The 27390-nt window shown below is 35.9% G+C and overlaps 1 protein-coding gene across 1 annotated transcript; it reads left to right on the forward strand.

Annotated features, from left to right (window-relative positions):
* Window positions 1-655: 655 nt before the first annotated feature.
* Window positions 656-26948, forward strand: LOC140141530 (N-acylethanolamine-hydrolyzing acid amidase-like). The gene is made up of 9 exons (XM_072163435.1): window positions 656-909; window positions 2624-2788; window positions 4074-4200; window positions 5296-5386; window positions 5752-5840; window positions 10038-10210; window positions 11067-11129; window positions 20909-21004; window positions 25014-26948. Exons 1-9 carry the CDS (start codon window positions 716-718, stop codon window positions 25096-25098), a joined length of 1083 nt encoding a protein of 360 aa, XP_072019536.1. The 5' UTR covers window positions 656-715; the 3' UTR covers window positions 25099-26948.
* Window positions 26949-27390: the final 442 nt, after the last annotated feature.

Consider the following 27390-nt stretch of genomic DNA (forward strand, 5'->3'; position numbering starts at 1 on the left):
TCAACATGTTCTAACGTTTTCCTACGCCTTTTAGGGCGTAATATAGAAACGGTGCCCAAAATATCTGTGCCAAAAATTGCTTGCCCTTTCGACCTGCCAAAACGACCCCCCCCTTGCGACCTGCTAAAAATGCTTGCCCCCCCTTTGGCCCGCCAAACAATCTTTGCCCCCCCCCCCCCCTATAATTCACCACCCGGGGGTACATATAATTATTGCACCACCCATTAACGTTTGATTGTACACTTTTGTGTCGTTTTTTTGCCAAATAAATATGAATGAATGAATGAATGAATGAATGAATGAATGAATGAATGAATGAATGAATGAATGAATGAAAATGAATGAATACTTAACCCAAATTACCAAATTTGGTAATCATAGCAACTTATTATTATTATTTCATGATTATTAATTCTGTTTGTGAATCAGACTCACTGGACCCCGGCACTGGACCCACCCAAGCCAAGCGACATTTTTTTTTCTTTAAAAATGTGTTATTGTTGTTCGCCCTTAACTTAAAACAGCGCTTGTCGTAAACTCTTTAACATATTCAATACTAAAACCAAAACTAATCATTATTAACCACGTTATAAAAATATTATGATACTGTACAAGAGACTATAAAACTTTGCACCTTGAGCACCTGACTGTCAGCTGATCTCATTAGATAACAAGATTTCTTGGCCTTGGGCTTGAGTGACTTTGGAAAATCAAAATGGCTCGAAATTTGCTAGTATTTTTAGTGGCCCTAGTTTTAGGGCTATTTTGCCACGTTGCTGTTAGTGATCATATGGTGCAAGCGCCTAGGTATACGGTGAACCTTGACATCTCACCTGAAGCCAGATGGAATGATTTACTACATCACTGGAATCTCACGGAGTACAGAGCCCGCATTACCAAAGCAATAGAGTAAGCTTAAAAACTAACAACTCCTGTCATGTTCAGCATTTTACAATTTTTTACATATTTGCATTGCTCATGGGGCCTAATAAGTAGGTATCCTAGGTGAATTCAAATTTGCCATCAAATTGCATCGTTTTATATATCAAATTAAAGCCCTTGAGTAAACTAAGCCAAAACTGAAAACCTTTTTTTCATAGCACTTTCCGTAGCAAAGTTACATCTTGTCAAAGATTGACTTTCATCAAAAAGATTCAGCTAGCAAAATTCCCCAAAACGGCATTTCGGGGGTGTTTCTAGATCTTAGTCTCATGGCGATGGCAGCTTTTTTTAATGGAACTGCGATCAAAATCCATCTAAAATTCCATGTGCGACTTGATTATCACCATAAAAATCATATATTTGGGTCAAGTGAAGTATAGAAAACATATTTATGTAGGTTTCCTTCACCCACCTATTCTCGAAAAAAATTCAAATTTCTATGTAAATATGCATTGTGTTGGGGCCCGGTCTCAAGCGAATTAAGCTGACTAGTAAATGTGTTTTACTAAGGTTTGCCTAGGTTACCTATAATAAGGCATGGATGGGGGCCAATTCAAAGATCATTGGCAGAGCCAGGTGGAAGAATGGACAGGGGGAGTTCAAATGATTGAGGACAACAATTTTATGGGGACATATATTTGACTTCAACAGCGACATTGAACATAGCCTTGATTCAAGCCGTAGTGCATTTTAGGATTTATCTTCATTTGACTTCTACTATAGTACCACATGTTTCAGTAGAGATATCAAGCAAGTGTCAAATCCTGCTTCTTTCTAGTTTGCCCAAACGCCTTGATCATAAGCTAATTAGATTAACCCACCCCTGTATTGAAGGAATAGGAGTGCTTCAGAAACCCAGAGCATCCAACATGTCCAATCAGGTTTCAGTTTACCATGATTGCCAGGTAGTTCCATTCTATCTGTGGGTATAGAATGCACATCATTACACTATTATACACATTGTTGCCTTTGTTGTAGACTATTTAATGATACTGTTATATCTAATCACAGTATTCATATCTTGAAAATACAATCAATTAGCTTTCTTACAAGTCCTTTCGGACAACAGCAAGAACTCCCTGAAGGCATGTCACTATTAAACAGTCAACAGGGGAGGGAGGACTTTTAAAATATCACACCAATTGGGATTAGATTAATTAGTAAAGATTATTTTTACATACAAGTGACTAGGCTCTAGGGTATTATAGGCCTACAGCATGAGACAGGGAAGTGAGAGTTCTGTGGTATACCAGTGGCTAGAACAGTACTTTGGTAGGCCTATATATTAGTATACTAGTTCTTTTAGCATGTTTTAGGGGAGGGAGAACATGTTAGAACCGGGGCTTGGTCATAGAGTGACAAGGGCCATAGTTGAAAAAAGAATAAGATATCATATCACAGAGACATCAGGTCCGAAAGGGCTTGAGCAAGTCTACATTGAACACTGCATTGCAGCAAAGATCCTGGTTCCAGGATCTGTGATGTAGGTTGTAGGGCAAATAAAATTATACGGTAGTGCAATTGCTATGTAAAAATGTTATTTTCATATGGTTTTAGAAAACAGAAGAAAACAGAAAATGGGATATTTAAGCTTACTTACAAAACAAAATTTAAATTTTACGACACATATATGATAGGCCTATATATGTTTGAATAAAGCTGTTTTTAATGTAATTTGTAGACAGTATGTGCCTGCTGCGGCATGGGATATAATCGGTGATTTGGTGTCTACGTTGGACCAGTATCTACCCGCTCCCTATGCACAGGAAATCCAAGGTATAGCCAAGACAGTTGGATTGGAGGTTGGACAGATTACAGCCTTGAATATTCTCTATGATGTCAGTGCGTAAGTACATTTTTGACCAAATATTGCATTTTTGATCAAAAATCGCATTTTTGCCCAAAATCATATTTTTAAATCACATTGACATAGTGACCAAAACTAACATTTTTGGCCAAAACAAATGATGATAAAATTGAATGTTTTTTTTTCTCCCTCAATGCAAAATTTATTGGTCTTGAGTTTTAAAATATCGTCCAATATTTTATATATCATGACTCGACCAATAAATTTGTGTCTTTGGTTCAAAGTACAAACATGCAATTTTATATCAATAAATAGCTTAGGCCTAAAAAAAATTGTTTGATTGGTGTAACACACACAAAAAAAGGGTAGGTAGGTCGGGATTGTTTTTTTGTTTTTTTTTACTTTTGAAGCTCAAAATTGTGTTTGATAAAGGCCTTGGAACTTTTTTTCTCCATTTTTTTTTTAATTAACTTTTAAACTTAATTATTTATTTTATTACAAATCAGGAAAGAGTTTGGTAAATAATTACAAGACATAATTTATAACAGAATTAAGAAAACTTAGTGCCCATCATGATAAATATTTGTGTTAGCTTCTTTGGAGGTTTTGTACCAGTGTCGTAGCCAACAGGATAGCAATATATAACTGATGAGAAATGATGTACATTAATGAAAAATATTGTAGGTCCTGTGTCACAACCTGGGGTACCTTTGTGTTACATAGTAAAAAAATAAAATGGTTCAAACATTTTACCTACACATCTCATTTGAAGTGGTTCATCCTCCTGAGCATTTTGACACCTTTTTTTATGGAAATCGGTTAAAAAATGAGAGAGTACGGGCAAAAACAATCACAAAGTAGGGAGGATGTAACACCACCTCTTTTTTCCACATTTACAATCATTCTGAGCACGTATTGGTCTTTTAAATGAACTTCTGTATTTATTTACTTGGTTTAGATGTCTGTGAGTCCATTTAGACATTTTTGTACTAGATTCAAATTTTTAATGGGGGTTTTAAATCAAATTTACGATATGAATCCCTCCCCTAATCCTCCTCCCCTAATCCTCAGCCACCCTTGGCACATTTCATGCCAAACGTCATAAGAAAATAATTTTAAAATATTTTAAAACAGGATAAAAAACATGAGTAATTTAGAATAAATTAGCCTCAATTTAAGTGAAGGAATACTCAAGAGACAGTGTTTTGAAATCCAAGCTGCACATCAAAATGTAACAAAACCACCTTTTTGGGTACCCCAGTATATGACACATGATCTGTAGTTAATATTGCACTCATCCTGCTGTGATTGCTCCTCTTTACAGATTTTGTACCAGTATCGTAGCTCAGGATAGCAATGGAACAATTTGGCATGCACGTAATCTGGACTATGAGTTAGGGGACATACTTAGGAATATCACTGTCATTGTAGATTTCCAAGTTCGTGGGAAAGTAAGTGCCAGAAACAGATTGTGTAGATGGTAATTAACCCCATGAGCACTACCTGCCGATCTAACATTGCTTCTGATTGGTCAATTACATGATATCTTCATTTTAATCACCAATCAGAGTGGAGTTTTGCAAATAAGTCACCCCAATTTTTTTGCATGGTGAAATTATTCTAACAATGTTGCTGATTGGTCCAATTGATAATGAAAACTCCTTTTTTTGACCAATAGGCAGATAGTTCTCATGGGGTTAACATATGTTATGTTACCCTGAGAGTACATGTACTTCTACATTTTTCAAATACAATATCTCAGATCATTTTTTGTTCCAATTGTTTGCAATGCATGTTTATGAAGTGTATATTATTATATGTGAAGCGGCATATGGAACATATTTATACAAATGCCATGATAACAAATTGAAATTGCCAATATTATGGGGGGTCAAAATATCACACGCCAGTACAGGCCCAACATCAAAAGTACACACCATTGGCGTGCGGTTGTGTGTAAAAAAAGGTCCAGCCCTGATTATGTGTATTATATTAGACTACTCCATGGGCTAATGTGTGAAATGAAAAAATTGGCAAAAACATTTGAAGAAAACCACAGTATTGACAAAGTTGAAGACTCATTCAAATACATGCAGCTAATTTCTCTACTTACGTAGAGAAATTATAATTACAGATTCATGTAAAATATCTTATGTTGTCTTTAGTAGCTACGACTTTCAGCTTAACCACTAGCAGGCTATAGCCTTTAACAAAAGTGCCAAAATCTGAACTTTGATGATTTTTACAATCCTCTGGATGAGCAAATCAATCACTGAATAGACCTTTAAGGTCCGTATGCACAAAAGAGTTAGACCAGGTCTAAAGTTAGACTTGGTCTAAGTGGAATTTAGTACCAGGAGAAAGGACATTTTCCTTTCCATTTTCTTAAGTTGTTTTGTATTATTTTTGAACTTTGCATTTAAATCTTTAAAATTTGCAAGCTACTCTAGGAAGGATATAAGAGTAAAGGACCATTCCTGATGGAACTAAATTCCACTTAGACCAGGTCTAACTATTTGTTTTTATTGTTCCATTTGCTTTTGTAGACTGTGTACACTACAACCTCATATGCTGGACATGTTGGGGCTTTCACTGGCCAGAAACCACATGCATTTACTGTGACTATTAATGAGAGAGGTAAGAATGTATGCATTACAAATAGTTAAAATCATGTGACCATCCACCACAAACGAGTTGTAATAAAGTATTTCTGCTTTTTGAGATATTGGACAGGCAAATTCTCAAAATCTGCAAGGATAATATAATATTACAATTCCATATTGCTTGTTTGCAAAGTAGCAATAGTAAAAGAGCTGCTTTTCTACTGGTTTTTTAGAGGTTCACTGGGCCATATCTAAAAACAAGTTCTGCCAACCGTACACTCAAAATTAAATAAAATCACACAAAAATTTCAACTTTTACAGTATCTGATTATGTTCTACATGTATGAAGAAAATGAGAAAATGTGTATGTATTAAATTAATATGTTTTGTTTGTTTCAGATCAGGGCAACATTGCCGATAACATCATGGAACTTCTTAATGCACTTGTTTTGAAGAAGTCCGCCTTCGTCAGCTTTATGCTGAGAGATGTGAGTACATGTATGCTCTATAATACACCAATCAATAATATGCCCATGTAATCATCTGCCTTTTCTGCATTTTATGATTACATTTAAGTTCCTCCTTGGACTTACATGTATAGAGAGCCGCCTTTGGCAAGCCATTATTTGATGTTGTTACTGATCTAGACTCTGAAGAACTTGGTGACTACTACACTGTAGCACTATCTATCTATCTACAAAATACTCAATAACGTTGCAAAAAGCAATATCTAATTGAGATAGGAATGATGGATTTGGATGAACAAATTAAACACATACAAAAAAGAAAGAAAATGGGTTACTTCATAATGTGGTCGGAACTAGCTGCTTTGAAACTTTCAGTGCTGGTTATGTTGAGGATGTTTGAAGGGAGGTCGTTCCAGTCCTGTATTGTACGAGGATAAAAGCTGTATTTATAAACGTTGCTGTTGGTTTTGACAACTCTGAATGTGGCAGGATGGTATTGCCTTGTGATTTTCATTGATTGGCGAGTAATATAATCCGGTATGGGTATGGCAATGGTTTCATTTTGTATCTTAAACATGGTGGTTAAACGAGATTGCTTTCTACGTTGTTCCAGTGTTGGCCATTTTATTTTTTTGAGAATTTCTGTCATGGAACCCTTGGCTCTACTGTAATTTTTGGTAACAAACCGAGCAGCCCTGTGCTGTATCATTTCCAATCTTTGGACGTCTGTTGTTGTATGTGGGTCCCACACAGCAACAGGTTGTATGACAATCTGTCATGTAGCCAGTCAGTTAAATGCTTATTCAGTGATCCAAGCTAAAGTGTAAAAAAATTAAAATTGTTTACTTAAAATTGAAGGATAGGCCTATCATTAAAATTGTCACGGGGTGTTTTTGAAATGAACATTTGGCAAATTTGAAAATTTGTATGACAGATATCTGAAGCCCCATTCAAAGGTATGTAGCTATTTATATTCAGTACTTAAGTAGAGAAATTGTATTTTCATCTCAAATGTCCCATTTTGTTTTTTTAAATACATTGCTTTCAGCTCATCTGGAATGAGCGTTTCGACAGTATTTTTTGGGGGACAGGAGAGCACATCAGACATATCAAATTGCATTCTGAATACGAAGAATGTCTTTCTGATATCAAATAATTTTCAATTTTGAAATTCACGATAAAATACAAATTTTATGACAAATTATTAAAATTTGATATTATTCACATTTTTGATATATAACAGTCCTCGAAGTAAATTTGATGAATCTAATGATATATTCTTAAAGTGTATGTAGCTGGGAGGAAAAGCCGATGATCAATTGAAAATTTTGACCTTTCATATTGAAGATATGGATTTTTTTCCCAAAAAGACCTAATCTTTTTGGTGTTTTGGGGAAAAAATCCATATCTTCAATACGAAAGGTCAAAATTTTCAATTGATCGTCGGCTTTTAATCCCACCTTCATACACTTTAAGTACATATTATCAGATTTGTAAAGTTTACTTCGAGTACTGTTAAATATCAAAAATATCAATTTTTAATCATTTGCCATAAAATGTGTATTATATACATTGCGAATTTCAAAAGTCAAAATTATTTGATATCAGAAGGACATTCTTCGTATTCAGAATGCAATTCGATATGTCTGATGTGCTCTAATGTCCCACAATAAATACTGTCCAAAGGTTCATACCCCACCCCTTAATGTATGATCTTATAATATGAAATTGGTAAAAAAATTTCAAACCTGATTTTTTTGCATATTTGTAATGTTTACACATGTTCCAACTTGCACCTAAACGGAATCGGCCAAATTTGTTGTCTTTGTAGATCAACAGAGCAAAGTTTGACATATTATCATAATTTAAAAATTATGATAATATGTCCTCCCATAGAACTGCGTGTTAAATGGCCAAAATAACCAGTGGGGTTTCTTTCACTTTACCTTGTTATTTCAACCTAAAATGGACAGCAATCCTTCCCATCATCAACCCAAAAGTTCGATGAAGCCCTATAAACGAAAGTCCTTTCGTTAGGGAGGGAGGGGGGTCAAAAAGTCCGATTATGTTTGTAAAGAAGTACTTAAAACATCGGTCAAAGTTGATCTTTTTTTGAGGCATTTAATATACAGGGTGTCCCATAATGATTTGTACCGTGTTTGCAAAAATAACTAAAAATAGAAGACGGGCAGTGTATCTATTTTTGATACCAGCATTATAATGTTGGACATATCTCCTACTTATTCTGTTAATTTCAGCACGCTACATTTATTTGTTTTGGCGTGGCATGCAATAATGTAAAATCGATGAAAACGACTCGCATACCTTTGAAAAATGGCACGATACGATTAAATCAAGAACGTGGGATGTTTGGCACAGCATTTCGACGACAACTACTGTTGGGGTTGCGCCTTAAAGCTTGCCGGACAGCTGCAATGTTCGCTCTAGTTCTTACAGTCTTACGAGCACCTGAAGCTTCACTCTGCCGATTCCTGACAGTTCCGTGCTCGTCAAACTTCTTTACGTTATACACTATCGTCTAATGAATCTTCTTTGCGTCTCAACATAGCTGCCGGTTTGCCAGTAAGTTTTTGAAAGAAATCCACGCTGCTGTACAGTAAATTGAGGAGCCGTATTTTCTGTACCACAACCAGTTCGATCTCTGCAAGCATTTCAAATGACATCACATGGACCTCACACCACATCAATAAGTATATTTAAAACTACCGCAAAAGAGAGAATGGGATTAGGCCACAAATCCTTAATTCCATATATTGATTGCTTCGTAACGTCATAAATAACATATAGATATCAGATATTTAGTGGAAATATGAACAGGGCACAACTAAAATACCTTTTTCCAAATAACTTTGTGCTGAGCGGTTAGTAATGTTACAGATTTTCAAAATAGGTTGCGTTGTCAAAACTTAGAATTCACCATTTTTACGCAATCTTCTATAAATTCTACTTGAAACATCCAATTTTTAAAATCTAAAAAATCCGAGAAAGCTAAATATATGTATAACTTAAAATGCAAAACAATATGACCATTCAACATGCCCTTCATACCTAAAAAATTCCATCTTTGCCGGTATAGATCATTCTGGGACACCCTGTATAATTGTACAATTTTAGTATTTTCTGAACTACGATATTGACATTTTACAGTGGTTGCTTCAAAATTATTTCAAATAAATATAGATTCTTTTTTATATGAAAATCCAGCAAGTCCTATTTTTTTATGAAGAAAAATATTTCAAAATAAAATAGAATTATTGTTTCTTTAAAACGTGATCAATATCTTAGCAATGTCGCATCCCTCCACAACCCCATCGATCATAGCGACGGCCCTGTGCCCAATGAATACGGGTTGGAATTTTCGATATTTGACACTTACGTTAGAGGGGAAGGGGAGGGGGACTTTCGTTTATAGGGCTTCATCGAACTTTTGGGTTGTTCCCTTATTACTAATATTATTTCAACATTTTGAATAAAGAATAACAAAATCAAAATTTGACGGAAATCGTACATTAAGGCTTTAAGTAGAGAAATTGTATTTTCATTTGCAGGCTATGTTAGCACATCTATGCTATTAACAAACATGCAAAAAAATGAATTTTGATGATTTTGATGGTTTTCTGAATGAGCAAATCACTGAATATTTAGGCCTTTGACTCAATTAGTTAAGAGTTGTGCAATAATATGAGCCCGCCGGTCACAATGATGTTTGCCCAACCACAGCTAAGACCAATGCCAATGTAATGGCCCAATGTAATCCTGATTTATTGGGAGCACAGTGGCCAAGCAGAACATGCTCCGACTCATAATCAGAAGGTTGCGGGTTCGGGCCCTGCAACGCCATCGTGTTGTGCCCTTGAATAAGGTACTTTATCTCGATTACCCCTCTCCACTCAGGTATATAAATGGGTACTGTACCGGCATTCTTTAATGTTGGGAAGGTAACATACTCACTGTGGAGGAGGTGTAGCAATCCCCTGTACAGCAACAGTACATAGAGGAGTCTGGTCCAATCGCCAGGTTCGCCTCCTTTACCTTTTTTTGATCCTGATATGTGTGGAGCTCCGTTGAGAGCGTCAAATTTCTGAATGTCATGCCAGAAAATATTTGGTGTGCCGAAAAATCATCCTCCTGAAGATTTTTCTTGTGGAGCTTGTATGTAACCACAATTTATGTGTGTTATTCATCTTTAAATCTCAGGCTCTGTCAAATGATGCAACATACCAAGAGGCCTTAAATCGTCTGATCACAAAAGAAGAAATAGCACCTGTCTATTACACCATTGCTGGCATTCGCCCAGATGAGGGCGCTGTAATAACTAGAGATCACGCAAAGGCATTAGATGTATGGATGCTGGATGAGCCAAATGGCAGGTTAGAATGGTTTTTTGGTTTGTTTTGTTGCTTTGCCTGCAGGGTATAGATTGAAAAAAGTGCAGCTACTATATTTGTTTTTCAGCAGTAAATCTGCAGCAAAATCTTGATACATTTTTTAAACAAAAATGCAAATCATAACTTTAAAAAATCCATCACAGAATTGTATGATTTTGGTTTTGATTATGTTAGTTTTAGTGGCTAAAATTGTGCTTATAGCTGAAAAAAGTATACGATTCCCATCAATGCAATTGCTTTGAGCTGACAGACTCAAAAGCTCACTCAAAAGTTCCCAGAAAAAGGAGGGGGGGGGGCACATTTCTGTGGCCTGTTTGGTTGTTGGCCACACACAGGCTTTAGTGTAAGATGTTATTATTCATGGTGGACAAACTTAATGGTAGTTTGTATAACGGTGGCCTGCTTTTGATCAGGCGATCTGTTTGGTTGGTTGTTGACTGAAATACATGGTCCGATATTTGTCATGTCACGGATTCTGCCTTATGACTGGCTAGCTACCACAAAAACTCTAATTATGTGATTCCAAGTTTTGAGATAAATTGATCCAGTGTTTTGGATATTACAAGCACAAAATTAATGTTCAACAATATTATAGCAAAATACAGTATGTGTAATAACTTATTATTTTTAATATTATTTTTTGATTTTGATGTTTTTATAGGGCATAACCACTCCTGCTGCCCTGTTTGTAAACCTGTGTATTGTCATTTCCAGTATGGTTTATGTGGGAATTTGTCACTTTTCTTGTATGCAAATATGCATGATTCTCAAGTTGTTCAATTTGAAATGAAATTTAAAATAGAATTAAACATTGGACTATTCTCTCTTATAATTGCAGATGGTACCTGTTGGAGACCAACTATGACCATTGGGAACCTCCACCAAAGGATGATGACAGACGGTAAGGGTATGAGGATTAAGGCAAAGTGCTGTTTAGACTTCTCCGTAGTCCACTTGCTCATTTTGCATACTCTGGCTATTACATTTAAGCATAAAACTCTGATTTGTATTAATTTGTGTGCAATTGATAGATTTTCACATCTGATCTTTTCAGTCACCGTATACTCCCTCTGTTTGTTAGTTTATAAGTTGACTACTTACTTTGAATTGCGGCTAATATTTTTAACACTGGTCTCTATGTAAAACTAGGCCAATTTCTGCCTAACTATTGGCCATGATGTAATGCATCTTTAAATGAATCTGGCTTGTGATTGGTTGCCCAGATTTCATTATGGTTTAAATCCTCCGGGCACGTGCCATTACCATTAACTACATCGTACACAACTATCTATGGAATTTACTGCGCTTTTGTGATGGTGCGTAAACAGTGCGCAGTACTGCGTCTCTGCTGCAGGTATGCGTGCCTTCAAAGTCAGCACAATGTGTTCATTTGCATCGGTACTTTGTACTTCAGAGGAATGCGAGACGTCTCACCCCAAAACACATTCGCCCCAAAAAGGTTCACCCAATACACAATACATACCACGACCAGTTCGCCCCAATTGACTCACTGTGTAACGTTGCCGAAGTGTGCATGCGACCAATGCCAATCAATAGACCTTTTTCCCTCTATCCCACAATGCACTATTCCAGGGGGGTATGACGTAGCTCATTAACCTCATAGATCGTGTGCATCCGATGGTCTTTGCCAGGCCTTTGCAATTATTTTGTCTTAATATGGGCATACTGATTCCATATATGCGGATTATCGTAAAGGCCATCGATGTTACTAATTATGCAATTATTGAATACACGAGTGATGCAGTTACGGAGCGATGCAGAACATCTGTGTAAGAGATTTATGTTTACGTCTTATTTTCATCTCCGAAAAAAAGTGAAACTGACGCCGACAAAATATCACTGCGTGTCCCGTCATTAGTTTTTCACCATTAGGTCTATAAAATGTATACAAAGTTAGGTTTCAATAGCAGGAAACTTTTTTGGGTGAGGACACCATGTCCATAAGGCATAGAAATGTTGTTTTTGCCCCGAAAGGTATTAGTGATCGTGGCGCCATTATCGTGATTATTGGGGATTCCTTTTTTGTGATGAAGGCACCAGCCGAAATATTCAGTATTCTAGAATGTAATGAAAATAACTCTGTACTCCCGGGAGATGATGTATTTTATGACACTCATACCCCCTGGAATAGTGCATGATGGGAAAGAGGGAAAAAGGTCTATACGATCAATCATAACCGTTCCGTCACGGAGATCATTGTAGCATGATTGTAAGCTCAAATAGAATACGCAATTTCTCGCTGTGAAACGCGCTTTTTAGTGCTTTTTTCGCTAATTTTCAACCACGGAAATCTACTGCTGTGCCGGAAACAGGCCACTTGAACCTCTCCACTTCCGTTACACGCCAATTCAATTATACTACACTCCCGTGCACTTTCGTCCCCATGTTATACCGCGGGTATTGGGGCTGTTGTTGACTGTTTCCTGGTCGATTGCTTGAAGCCCGGCGTGTATATTATAGTATTTAAAGCAAATGGTATGCTGATTGCTGACGGACTGAAGATTGGTACTGTAACAAAACCATAATGCACGATGATACGCCCGTGTTGCAAAATAAACTTTTGATGTCACACTATATTAGCTTATATTTTCATTAACAATAATTAATTTAATACATGTGTAGGCCTATGTCTGAAATTTAGGCCTTGATTATGTATTTTTTATATAATATTAAATCCTCGTGTACTTTATTTTACATAACAATATTATGCTTTCACAAACAAAGGATTTATCTCATTTTACAAATCATGTTAACTTCATATTTTGTATGATATAATAAGTAGTGTTAAACGTGTAAATTACTTATCGCCAGTATGGCTATGTAATAATTTACATAATATGGCAAAACAAAACATATAAAAAAAAACTAAAAAAAAAAACTCTTGCGAAGTTTTGTGTATTTTTATTTTACCGACTCAAACTCAGTTAAAATAAGTTTGTGATGTTCAAAACTTTCACAACTTGCAGTCCTATAAACATACTAAATAATGAAACTATTAATACTGAAAATATTTGACAAATTTTTCAAAGACAAATGAGCACAACTAGCAAAACAAACGCCAGCAGCAGCTTTGAGATATTTTGTGGGTTCCGTGCTGTGCACTGACTTTTTGCCCCGCGTGTTAGCGGCGGATTATTTGCTGCCACTTGCACGAAAAAACGCCGGGTGTGATATGTGTTCAATCAACGGTTCCGTGCACCAAGCATAAAAGTACTAGAACACGGCGTACCTTGCTTGACAAGTCCCGGGCTCAGCGCCCGCGTGCTTTACACACTGATGTACGATCGATTGCTTGACAAGTCCCGGGTCAAGTAGTCTGCTCTCAATTTGATTAAGACCCCGAGAATTACGGGCCGTGTTTTGTGTTTGCGACGAAGGCGTGGGAGGCAGTGCCGCGAAGAAGAAAAATCCAATTATTTTGTTTGCAAAACTGGTTAATCAAAGATATAAATCTAAATTAATAAAAAATATATCTTTAATTAAAATACTATTATTTTGATTATATAATTTTGTATTTTATATCAGATTCATTTAAAAAGGACATACTTCTCTAATATAAATGTATTTTTACAATTTTGATAATTGTGATTGACAGTTATTATGATTCATTTTGTTTTTCTTAATTTCTGCAACTTGCCTGTCAATAGCCCAGCAAACACAAAAACGTTTTAAAAACGTTTTAAATAAGTTATATTTTGGCTTTTGGTTTAGGTAAAAACGTTTTAATAACATTAAACTGTCGGGTTATATAAAGGTCATCATAACGTTTTAAAACGTTTTGTATGAAAACACACTACAAGTTAAGTACAACAATATTTTTAAATTTTTCAAAAAATGTTATTGTAAACTATTTTTGCAAACATTTTTGCCAAATATTGTGTCAATACTTAAATAACATTATGTTAAAATATTTGAACCCAGGAAACACATAAATGTTCTTAAAATGTTTTTTTCAAAACCTTTTAAGAACATTTAAATGTCGGGTTATATAAAGGTCATGAAAACGTTTTTAAAACGTTATTGAAAATATTTTGGGCAAATATTTTTCGCAAAATATATTTTTTCAACCCCAAAATAGCATTCTGTTTAGAATGTTTTGTATCAAGTTTTCAAGAACGTTTTTAGAATGTTATTAAAACGTTTTTATACCCTTTATATAACCCGACATTTAAACGTTTTCTGTAAAACATTTTTGTTTGCTGAGCAGTAGATTATCAAAAATGTTTTTAAGGTTATGAAAACGTTTTATACTCTTAATATACACTTTATATAACCCGACATTTAAACGTTTTCTGACAACCTTTTATAACCATTTGCGAATGATGTCGAAAACGTTTTGTGTTTGCTGGGTAGGCGTGTTTCTATTGGGACCATTTACCAGTAAAGAGAAAGGGATTAATTCTTCCTGGGCTATCATGATTTATAAATCCTCTTGCTCAAAGGGATAGGTGGGATATATGTCCCTGTTTTTTACACATTTTTCTTGTTTGATCTCATTCTGCATAAGACGAACTCAGTTTCATCCCATTCAAACTTGCTCAAACTGTTAATCAATGTAATTTGTCAGTTGAGTATACCCGTAATAATTGTTCATCGAGTGGTTACTTATTTTATTGAATTCATACTAAAATATGACGACACAGACAACAAAGGTACCATACTGCGCCAATTCACCAATTCAAAGATCTATTTATTTTTGGTAACAAAGGACCACTTCAGTATAGGCTAACTTCCAAATCTGGGTGTTTGATATACCTAGATTTGGAAGGCGGGTGCGCACATTACTTATTATTTAAATTTGATTTAAGGCCGCCTCCGGTTGTTACTGATAATAGTCATTATCAAATATACATTCTAATGTTAACGTTATTATATAGGCTATGTAATATGTTGCATTGATGGAAATGCTAGTATTCAACAAAGAATTTATCGGGGATTTTAAAAGCTCTTTAGACTATGCCATAGTCGAATTTTATTAAAAATATGTTATTGTTATTCAAGATGAACCCATTTCGTTGAACTCAAAATTATACTGATGTTTATTAAAATTAAAGTATTCAATAGTAAAATGGTCATAAAGAGTTAAAAATATCAGATGATTAGTGACAATAAAAGTAATTGAATGCAACACTATCTTGCATAATTATAATGGCTCACTTTAATACTGAACAATTCTGATTTTGGAATCTACCAGTTTATTGATAGCGAACCCCGAAAATCCGACTATGGACTTTGAATTTTAAGCAGAACTTTACCCCGGGACTTTGCTCTCTAAAAACACATTTCTATACCAATTTCCTTCTTAAAATAAAATAAAATGGACATTTCTTAAAAACAACCTTTATAGGCCTATACTTCTACTTACATGTATACGTATAGCGATTTACCATTATAGTGTAATATAGATATATGGACTGGACATGGCAGCCTTCATACATTCTAATGTATAATCGATCAGCAAGAGCATTCAATTTATTTAAATGAAACGCCTAACGTCAGGTGGGTGGTAAAGATGATTGCATCGACAGCTAAAGCCTCCTTACAGACTTCAGACCCACACAAACACACATTTGAGATACGTGAGTACAATGGTACCACTTTACACATGACTGCCCTTACACATGACTGTAGTGTGGTCACTTATTGATACTCGCATGTTGTGTAGAGCGTTAATATGATGCCAGATCAGTGACCAATTTAATGGTGGAACCCCTTTATTCGAAACAATGGTACCACTTTTATGAATAGCCTGTCGCAACTTCTAATCGGCATCAAACGAACAAAAGATTATATAATCTATTGCGACTCTATTTCTATTTAAAAGCTCTTTGATATTTACAGCTAACATTAATACACTTGACTTCTATTGTTCGATGTTGATTATAAGTAACGCTAAGCTAATGCAGAACACGCTGAACTTCAAAGCTAGTGCCGGTGACTCGAGGTAGATATATAGACTATAGTAGACGGTACGCGTGTGAACAGGAAAAATAATGAGTTATATGAAGTTTAAAATGATGATCATGCATAAACCCGAACAACCTGTGTCTTCCAAATATGGGTGTTTGATATAGAGAAGACCTATACTTGCACGCGTCAACAGGGACAATAACGTTTCAAATTATATCGAATCAAAGCCCCTATCAATAAACACGTTACACAAAATTGTTCCATTAATTGGATTTTTTTTTACCCATGGTAGGTCCAATATCTTAAAAAATAATGAATTTGGCCGAGTTCAATGTAAGCTTGGACATTTTTAAACATTAAATAGGCTATCGCCACTTTTTTTTAACATTTTTAAAGTAAAAACAAAATTGAAGAAGAAAAAGTTTGTTCTCAGAGAATAACTAAATTGAGTATCTCTCATCTCTATTTTATGGATTTTATTTCACTATTTCACTCGTTTCCGCAATTTTAAAGGAAAGAAAATCTTTGTTGTACCATCGGGGTATACGCGCGCAACAACGCATCGCGTTTTGTAGACGCGCAATTTGTTAACGCACAGATACGCTACGCATACGCAACGCTTAGCTGCATGCGCCGCGCATCTTATGGAAGCACCGCGGAAGCGCTGATTTCATAAAAACCTAGCGGTCAAATGGCTCCGTTTTAGCTGATAAAATGTGAATTTTTTCAAGTTCTTTCCCCCGATTTAAACATCAAGATATGAATAGATTTCGCCCAAACTTCTCAAAGGGCTGTGGATTTACCCGATGTTCACGTAATGTAAGGTAGAAAAACGAGAACTGCCGCATTCTCCTGTGAGCTTCGATCAAAGTGCAAAATATGACCACTTTAAACTTCAACGGCCTTTATTTCAATGTTCATTTTCTCGGTAAAATGACGATTTAGGTACACGATAACTCAATAAATACAGCATCTATAGGTAAGCAATTATGCTTATCATAAAAAGCATGATCGACTTAAGAAATGGTTTCTCATTTTTTATATTTTGGTCTATTTCCGATTTTAGGCATCATTTTGTGCAAATAGGCGTTTGTGAATTTTAAAAAGTTCATTTTGATGCCTTATATGGTCAATATCTCAAAAAATAACTTTTTTGTGATTTTCTTCATAATTGTTGTTTCTACACCAAATCTGTATTTATGTTAAGATTCATTGATGTCTTGCCTTTATAAAAATGTATACTTTTATATGTCTTGCGTTAATAATTACAAAGTTATGGCACTTTTACTACATGCATGTCTGAGAGTACACAGCTGCCTTAATGGCATAAAATTCATAGAACACCGTCAAATTTGTTTACAAAGATATAGGCCTACAGTAAATAAACAAATTAAACAACGCAATGTAAAGTGATTCAATAATTTTATAATAATTAAGATATTATTAATATTATACTAGTACTATTAATAATAATGATAGTTATTTTTTATTGTTATCATAAGAAAATAATAATAATACTATAATTTTTACTATAATATTAATTATTATTATATGAATAGGTCGTATTGATTTTTCCATAATACATGAATATAAATGCAAACAATTGGAAGTTGTATTGATTGACCATATGACCGCATGCACTGCACTCACAGCACTTTACAGTTTACACAGTGAGTCAATTGGGGCGAACTTGTCGTGGTATGTACGTGTATCGGGGCGAACTGGTCGTGGTATGTACGTGTATTGGGGCGAACTGGTAGTGGTATGTACTGGTGTGGGGCGAAACGTCCTGACACCCTTCAGAGCAGACTGACTGTAGGCCTATATTTGCATGATTTTATATCAAGTTTATCATCAGAGAGATCTAGACACTAAGACTATGAAAGCAGGTGGACAGAAATTATGAAGCATGATGAGTTTTAGGTGCGCTATTGTATCACACCACAATATATATATATATATATAATATATAACATTAAAAGAAACAAATTTACTCCATTTTCACTACGATTCGTTTCGCCCGAAGGCTCCTCAGGTGAATGAGAGAAATGTAGAACAAACTTAGAGTCATGCGTTTATCGCGTAGCTTAAACATGTTTAACGCGCATGATTTTTATACGCTCGCTTGCGTTTTTCCTTAAACATGTTTAACGCTCTGGTCGCTTTCTTGCGTGTCGCTTACGGTGTCGCTTACATATATATTTTAATTCTCCTTAAACATGTTTAACGTTTTTAATATAAACATAAAATTATAATTAGGAAACATTGTTCAAGAGAAACTTGTTGGCATGTCTACATTTGCTGATGAGTTCCGATTTAGAATTTAATGCAGTGGATTTGTCCGCAGTGATGATAAAATACTTTTCCCATAAGCAGAGATGGCACCTTTTAGAAACATTGGTGTATGAGTTGGTTTTCTTTTGTATTGACCACTTTATGCTGAATTTTACTTTCTTGTCTTTTAAGTCCCAAATGTATTTACTAAGTGCAGTTTCTTTCCTTTTATGTTCAAGTTTGAATGATGACTTGTGATTGTTCCAGCGGTTTTTGAAGTTGGTTTCGCATAATCCGATGTATGATTTCAAATCATTATCTGTGGTGACGGTTGCTTTGTAGATGATGGATTTGACAAGGCAGTTTCCCATTAGTGGGCACTCTTTGGGTTTTCTACAGTTGCATGTTTTTGTGGGTTTGGTTGTATCGTCCTCAGGTTTTTGATGATAGACTCATTGTGGGTTTTGATGATCCTTAACATGTTGTTCATGCAGCAGTAGCTAACTTTGACATTGTTGCGGTTGAATAGTTTGTGGAGAACGTGACCTTTGGGAAAATGCTTGTCAATGAGATTAAGGAATTTTCGACCCACATTAGTGGATACATGCTTGCTGAAGGGGGTTGTACCATACGATGTTACGTTTACGTTTGCGCGATTCGGTATTGCTGGCGTTTTGGTCATTAGTGCGTGGCGGGTTGAACTCCAGGGTATGGTCGTGGCCGGCATCTTTGAGAGCGTCCTGGTAGGGTTTCTTAGTATCATTGAATTGCTTTGTGTCACTTGAGATGCTAGATAATCTTTGGTTCACAGACAATGGAATGGCTTTGATGATGCTTTTTGGGTGGTTGGATTTGGTGTTGACATACTTGGTTGTATTGTTTGGTTTCATGTAGGGGCGGTAACATGCCGAAACATGCGAACTTGTAGGCTCATATATCTTGTACAAAATACGTGCACTATTTGACGGCGATGTAGGATTATACAGGGATGATGGACTAGCTATCCTCCGCAACAAATCACTAAGCGATGCCAACAGAATAGCTAAAATGCTACATGAGGAATTCGCAAAACTTGGCCTACGCATAACCGTCGACCAAGGCCTAAAAGTGATTAACTTTCTTGACGTCACTTTCAACCTTAGCAATGGATCATACCGCCCCTACATGAAACCAAACAATACAACCAAGTATGTCAACACCAAATCCAACCACCCAAAAAGCATCATCAAAGCCATTCCATTGTTCAGAACCAAAGATTATCTAGCATCTCAAGTGACACAAAGCAATTCAATGATACTAAGAAACCCTACCAGGACGCTCTCAAAGATGCCGGCCACGACCATACCCTGGAGTTCAACCCGCCACGCACTAATGACCAAAACGCCAGCAATACCGAATCGCGCAAACGTAAACGTAACATCGTATGGTACAACCCCCTTCAGCAAGCATGTATCCACTAATGTGGGTCGAAAATTCCTTAATCTCATTGACAAGCATTTTCCCAAAGGTCACGTTCTCCACAAACTATTCAACCGCAACAATGTCAAAGTTAGCTACTGCTGCATGAACAACATGTTAAGGATCATCAAAACCCACAATGAGTCTATCATCAAAAACCTGAGGACGATACAACCAAACCCGCAAAAACATGCAACTGTAGAAAACCCAAAGAGTGCCCACTAATGGGAAACTGCCTTGTCAAATCCATCATCTACAAAGCAACCGTCACCACAGATAATGATTTGAAATCATACATCGGATTATGCGAAACCAACTTCAAAAACCGCTGGAACAATCACAAGTCATCATTCAAACTTGAACATAAAAGGAAAGAAACTGCACTTAGTAAATACATTTGGGACTTAAAAGACAAGAAAGTAAAATTCAGCATAAAGTGGTCAATACAAAAGAAAACCAACTCATACACCAATGTTTCTAAAAGGTGCCATCTCTGCTTATGGGAAAAGTATTTTATCATCACTGCGGACAAATCCACTGCATTAAATTCTAAATCGGAACTCATCAGCAAATGTAGACATGCCAACAAGTTTCTCTTGAACAATGTTTCCTAATTATAATTTTATGTTTATATTAAAAACGTTAAACATGTTTAAGGAGAATTAAAATATATATGTAAGCGACACCGTAAGCGACACGCAAGAAAGCGACCAGAGCGTTAAACATGTTTAAGGAAAAACGCAAGCGAGCGTATAAAAATCATGCGCGTTAAACATGTTTAAGCTACGCGATAAACGCATGACTCTAAGTTTGTTCTACATTTCTCTCATTCACCTGAGGAGCCTTCGGGCGAAACGAATCGTAGTGAAAATGGAGTAAATTTGTTTCTTTTAATGTTATGTACACGCTCTCCTTCACAGGATCGAGCACTCTATTTAATGAAAGAAGAAACACAACTTTATATATATATAATATATATATGTATATTAATGACCTATTATTGTTTTACTGTTTCAGAGATCCAGGTAATAAAGCTATGCTAGCTGTGGGACAGGATGACATCAATGATAAAACACTGATGAAAGTCTTATCTGTCAAACCTGTACTTAACGGGTAAGTATTATGAACTCCTCTCACTGTCTCTGTCTGTATGTCTGTCCCGTATGTGACCCAATCAGATCTACTCAGGCCCACGGTTGTTTGATGGGATCATTTATTAGTTTTTCAAACAAAACATCATGTATAACCAAATTTTAGGCTTAAACAGCTAAAAGTGATATCGTGCTAATGTATACAAATGCTTTTGAGTCGTTCTCAAGTTTAATTTCCCCTCTTTTACAAAATTATTCACTTTATTCAGATTTTTAAAGCTTTTTCGGATATAAAATGTATCTATTAATGACAAAATTGGTGGCGCTATTTAGTTACTGGAAATTACCCTTTCAAGCTTTTAATACAAATAATTCCTTTTATTTTTGATAAAATATGTTTATAAAATTTCCTTGTTGCTCGTTTCACCTATTCCAGCTGTTTTATTGGCGGTATTAATCACCTAACCCTTGCAAATCAAGAAATATGATTTAGGATAAATAGCGCCATCTATAGTTTGCATTTAGTTAATAATGAAGCCAATTCTATATACATCAAACACCCGTGGGCCAAAGTTGGACATTTTGAAAATGGAGTTACTTATATTGGACAAGTATTAAATCCTCCTCTTTTGTCACTTCTATGTGCTCTTTCTCTGTAGATGTTTTTAGGAGGACTTTATGAAAAACATTGTTCATACATGTATGACCATTTTACATGTATTCTACAATGCTGTGGATACCCCATACAATACATAAGATGCATCAAGTAAGAGTAATGTCACATGCTCATTGCCATGCATGCAGTGGCTAGTGTGATTGGTTGTGGTGTTTTGTTTTCTGCACACAGCATCTTTCTGATTACCCTGAATGTACCATCATATACAGGATATTCATGAACCGTCAAGCCACATGCTCATTGACATATGTGCAGTCGCCAGTCATGCCAGTGTATGATTGGTTGTGGTGTATTGTTTTCTGCACACAGCATACATCTGAATTTATTTCCAAAAATTTACGAACGGCTGCTAAAAGGGTTTATTTCACCGTATAGACGAATCCAAATCCACGCATTCCTACACCTGACTAGCAGCCTTTAGTTGGGTACCGTCGGCTACAATGCACCCAAAATGTGAAATGATTCGCCTTGGCGGAAATTTTAAACTGCATTCCATCACCCGTTTTACAAGTTCCGCGAAAACACAGGTAGACAAAAGAATGATTAAAGTTTACAACACAATAGGCCCTACAGTTCCCTTCGGCAAAACACACAGCTTCTACATGGTCTATTCACTGTTGAAGTGACATAATAATCGGATTAACTACACACGGTATCAAACGCTACAAATGGATGTACTTGCGAAACACAGGTAGACAAAAGAATGATTAAAGTTTACAACACAATAGGCCCTACAGTTCCCTTCGGCAAAACACACAGCTTCTTCATGGTCTATTCGCTGTTGAAGTGACATAATAATCGGATTAATTACACGCGGTATCTATGCATTGAACCATATCATTCTGATCACTCGCACCTGTACGATAAGTATCTTTGAAAAAAAGCGGTAATTGTATTCAATCTATGATTGCAGACATACGCAGGTGATGAGTGCAACCTGCTTGTAGTGCTTGTACCAGAATATCTTGATTATCAGGCTTCAGGAAACCACCGAAAATACAGAAAAAAACTAAATAAAAATGATCAATATTATCATCACTTCTCTGAAAAAATGCTAACAATCATAAACTTAAAGGCCTATATTATTTTACAAAAAAAAAATTCTTGGGGGGGTCTTTAATACTTTCCAACAAATTATCTATAGAAACATCTATTTAATAATATGCATCGTCCGTCTGTCTGTGTATGTGTCTGTCTGTCCGCCTATTTTCTCGGAGAGTAGGGGTCGCACGTTCCTCAAACTTGGTGGGTGGGTGCAGCTTGGTATGAGGAAGATATTATTATTATATTTTTTAAGGTCAAAGGTCAAGGCCAGGGTCAAGTTCAATTGAAGTCTAATTTCAAACACTTTAAATGGCAAATCTAGCCATGCCAATGTGTTGACCCTGGACTGTCAAACAAAAGTTTTCACTGTGACCTTTTCGTCAGACCTACGGTTAAGTGGTCAAAGGTCAAGAAAGGTAAACATTTCAAATTGCCCCTATAGAGCTCAAACTTGGTGGGTTGGTGGACCTTGGACAAACAAATAAAAGTTTCCACGGTGACCTTTTCGTCAGATCTACGGTTAAAAGGTCATAGGTCAAAAAAGGTAAAAATTTCAAATTGCCCCTATGAATAACACTAAATAGCTTTCCATAGACTTTACGTGCAAAATAGGGGTCACGTTTTAGGCCATAAGTCGAGTTACCTCTAGCTCTGCTAGAAATATATATTTGATATCATCTTAATCAGAACAAAATTCTGCATAACATATCTGAAAATGACACAACATTTTCCGTCTACTTTTTGAGAAAATTAGCGCTATAAAAAGGCCTGATTTTCCCGTGTTTACGTCCGACTGCTAACCGCGTTTTGACCACGTGTGTTCATGCGCTCATCATCGTAAACATCACTCAAATTTGTGCGTTTTCTTTTCAATTTAGTAGAGATCACATTCACAAGTTATAGAAAAACACGATTTTCAACACTAAAAATTGTTAATATTGCACCGATTATGTACAATTTGTATGCAAAGTTGGGACTATATATAGTCGTGATAAACTTTTGCCGGAACAGGCGGATTTAGTGGTATGAACCCATGACGGTCAAACTTGGTGGGTGGGTGGACCTTGCACTAACAAATAAAAGTTTCCACAGTGACCTTTTCGTCAGACCTACGGTTAAGAGGTCATAGGTCAAGATAGGTAAAAACTTCAAATTTCCCCTATAGAGCTCAAACTTGGTGGGTGGGTGGACCTTGGACTAACAAACAAAAGTTTCCACGGTGACATTTTCTTTAGACCTACGGTGAAGAGGTCATAGGTCAAAAAGGTAAACATTTCAAATTGCCCCTATATAATGTGGTGGGTGGGTAGACCTTGGACTAACAAACAAAAGTTTCCACTGTGACCGTTTCTTCACACGTACGGTTAATTAAGAGGTCATAGGTCAAAAAAGGTAAAAATTTCAAATTGCCTCTATGGAGCTCTAACTTGGTGGGTGGGTGGACCTTGGACTAACAAACAAAAGTTTCCACGGCAACCTTCTTTCAGACCTACAGTTGAGAGGTCATAGGTCAAAAAACATAAAAATTTAAAATTGCTCATGAAACTTGGTGGGTGGGTGTAACTTTGGCCAAGGAAGCTCAGATTTGAGAGCGAAAGTCAGGTCAAATTGCAAAAAGCTGCAATTGAGCTCATCTGTGAGGACAGTGATCCCAGCCAAAGGACACACCCTGATTTTAAGATCTGCAAAAGCCAATAACCATGACAGCCGAGAACCGCGAAATACGGGTAACCGCCTAGTTGGAAATATTTCCAATTCCAGCGTGCAAATTGATCAACCATGGCGGTCTCATACACCATATCAAACGCTACAAATGGATGTACTACTTGCGAACAAAGGGACTATGTATGAATAGATGCGACAGGATTACCTGCGGAATTATCTCTATTGTATATATTATTTTATTAACCCTTCTCGTCCTTGCATCTTCTCTAGGTGTTAGGCGGCTTTTATTTGCACAATGGGGCGCTCAAAACACCAGGTTGGTGCTAGCGGGTACCCAAAAATGGCCAACATGACTTGACTCGTTGGATTCGTCTATATGCCTTTCTGTCCTTCTGTCTCTTTCTCTATTTGTTACCCTAATCATGCTCTCACCTACTACAAGTCTGATCCCCCCCCTCTCTCTCTCTCTCTCTCTCTCTCTCTCTTGGTGTGTCTCTGCTTATTTTTGGGAAGGTTCTTTAAATTGGTTTTATTATCTACATTAACCCTCAAACAGGTAAATATTTGTGAAAATGTCATATCCCTTCCATACCACCTTAACTTAAAATAAATATGCCTTAATTTTATTATTATTCCATCATTTCAGCCATACAACCTACACTACGATCATGAGTGCAGCACAGCCCGACGTATTTAACACACATACCAGATTCATAGACTCCAACGAATAAAACCTATTCATCATCTCCACGATCTGCACTGTAGTTGCAATGTTGAAATAAGTATCATGGTTTGATATGTATAAATTTGTAAGGAATTAGGTATTTTTGTACAATTCAATCATCAGTTTGTAAAATGCTAGTGGGATCATAATGGGCTATTCCAGTTGAAATCTGTCCCCAATTGAAGACATGACTTTAATCTCCAACACAGGGGTTGTAGATTTAAATTGGAGTCGCTTTTTCAGGTACTAGTAACCCCATTTGAAAGTCACACTCCACGACCCCAAGGAAGAAAAACCTAGGGTTGAAGTGGGCCCTCCGTGGCTAACTAAAGTTTAATCTGAATCTGAAAATATGGAGTATTAAGGTCATCTCTTCCATAGGGAGTGTATAGATTTCTGTAAATTTGTGTTCTGTACATTTTGATGCCTCATTTGCCTTGATTTGTGGTTATTTGGCTGCTGTAACTGAATTTAGGAACACATCTAGTAAACAGTTATAGCAAATTAACATATCAGAAATATCAGGGAGTAAACAAGTTATTGACCAAAAGTACTATATATAACATTCTGTTAAACTGCAATATTTTGTACCACATTGACTTGAATTGTTCACACGGTTGTTTGATGGGATCATTTATTAGTTTTTCAAACAAAACACCATGTATAACCAAATTTTAGGCTTAAACAGCTAAAAGTGATATCGTGCTAATGTATACAGATTATTTTGAGTCGTTCCCAACTTTAATTTCCCCTCTTTTACAAAGTTATTCACTTTTAGTGTATTTTTTAAAGCTTTTTCAGATATAAAATGTATCTATTAATGACAAAATTGGTGGTGCTATTTCGTAACTGGAAATTACCTTTTCAAGCTTTTAATACAAATAATTACTTTTATTGTTTGATAAAATATGTTTATACAATTTCCTTGTTGCTTGTTTCACCTATTCCAGCTGTTTTATTGGCGGTATTAATCACCTAACCCTTGCAAATAAAGAAATATGATTTAGGATAAATAGCGCCATCTATAGTTTACATTTAGTTAATAATGAAGCCAATTCTATATACATCAAACATCCGTGTTCACCATTGAAACTTAACTTGAGTCAATTTAAAGCATCATCAAAGTCAAAATGATGTTGATCTAAATTATCGAGGGGTCAGTGACACAAAAACATAACTCCATTTTTTGAGAAAATGAGATTTTGATATCAAAATTCTCAGAAACATGAGCTCTTTCCAATAAACACATCACAGTAATTTCATTTAGCACCCCATTGAAATCAATGGCCAGTGAAACAGAGACTTAACTACATAAGTCAATATGCACCATATCTTTAAAATCATTTTTCTCAGAATGGCCAAACTGGAGTTACGTCTTTGTGTCACTGACCCCTTGATATTTGATTATATGTATTCTCATAGGTTTATAAATTGTGACCCGGCAGCACAATTGAGCCGTAAATTCCCTAAATTGTATTCTGAGTTGCGATGTAAAATGTGTACGAAGGTCGTATTCATCGGTAACTTAAGCTGGCCCGACATCCGTCTCATTTCGATAGTTCAAAACTACTCAATAATCCTATTGTTGAAGTGGATAATAAGCTTCTACCTTAGATGGCTATAGAACTTTTAATAGCTCTGGTCTTTGTTTGCTTTTGCTAAATCCTGTTCAATTAACAATGAGAGAACTTTCTTAAACCTCGTTGACTTGGGGATGATTTGAAATGAACACCTCACTGTGTGATATTTATTGCCAGTAATGTGGAAAAAGAGACACATGTAAAAACGTAAAAAGCTATAATTTTGTTGACGGAGCAAAGTTTAACAAACCATAACCCCGCTTCTGGATATCGTTTGAAGTCAAATGATATACCATTTTAAGTTTATGATGTTTATTTTTAAACACGAAATAAAACAAAATTGACCGGGGAGGAATTTACAGCTCATTCGGGCCGTGGACGGTCACAATTGACCAATTGATGTAATGCAGTCATGTTTCATGCAAAGTATATTTTGATATATAAAAATATATAATAGAGGCCTAATATGTTTGATATGACTACAGTATTCAATGGATTACATCAATCTCTAAAATCTGTAAATAAGAATTAACTATTATATATATAAAGTAGTGCAGATGTAAGCAACATATTTATCCCATTATCCAGGCTATTTCGATTGAAATCCATACAGCCCCAAAGTGACATTAATCCAGTGTCATAGATTTCTTTTTGACATTGGGGAGGGGGGATGGGGTTGGAAAAAAGTATAGTGAATCCAGCACCTTTTGTCTACAGAT

Source organism: Amphiura filiformis, chromosome 19 (assembly GCF_039555335.1).
Source record: "Amphiura filiformis chromosome 19, Afil_fr2py, whole genome shotgun sequence".
NCBI classification, from domain to species: Eukaryota; Metazoa; Echinodermata; class Ophiuroidea; order Amphilepidida; family Amphiuridae; genus Amphiura; species Amphiura filiformis.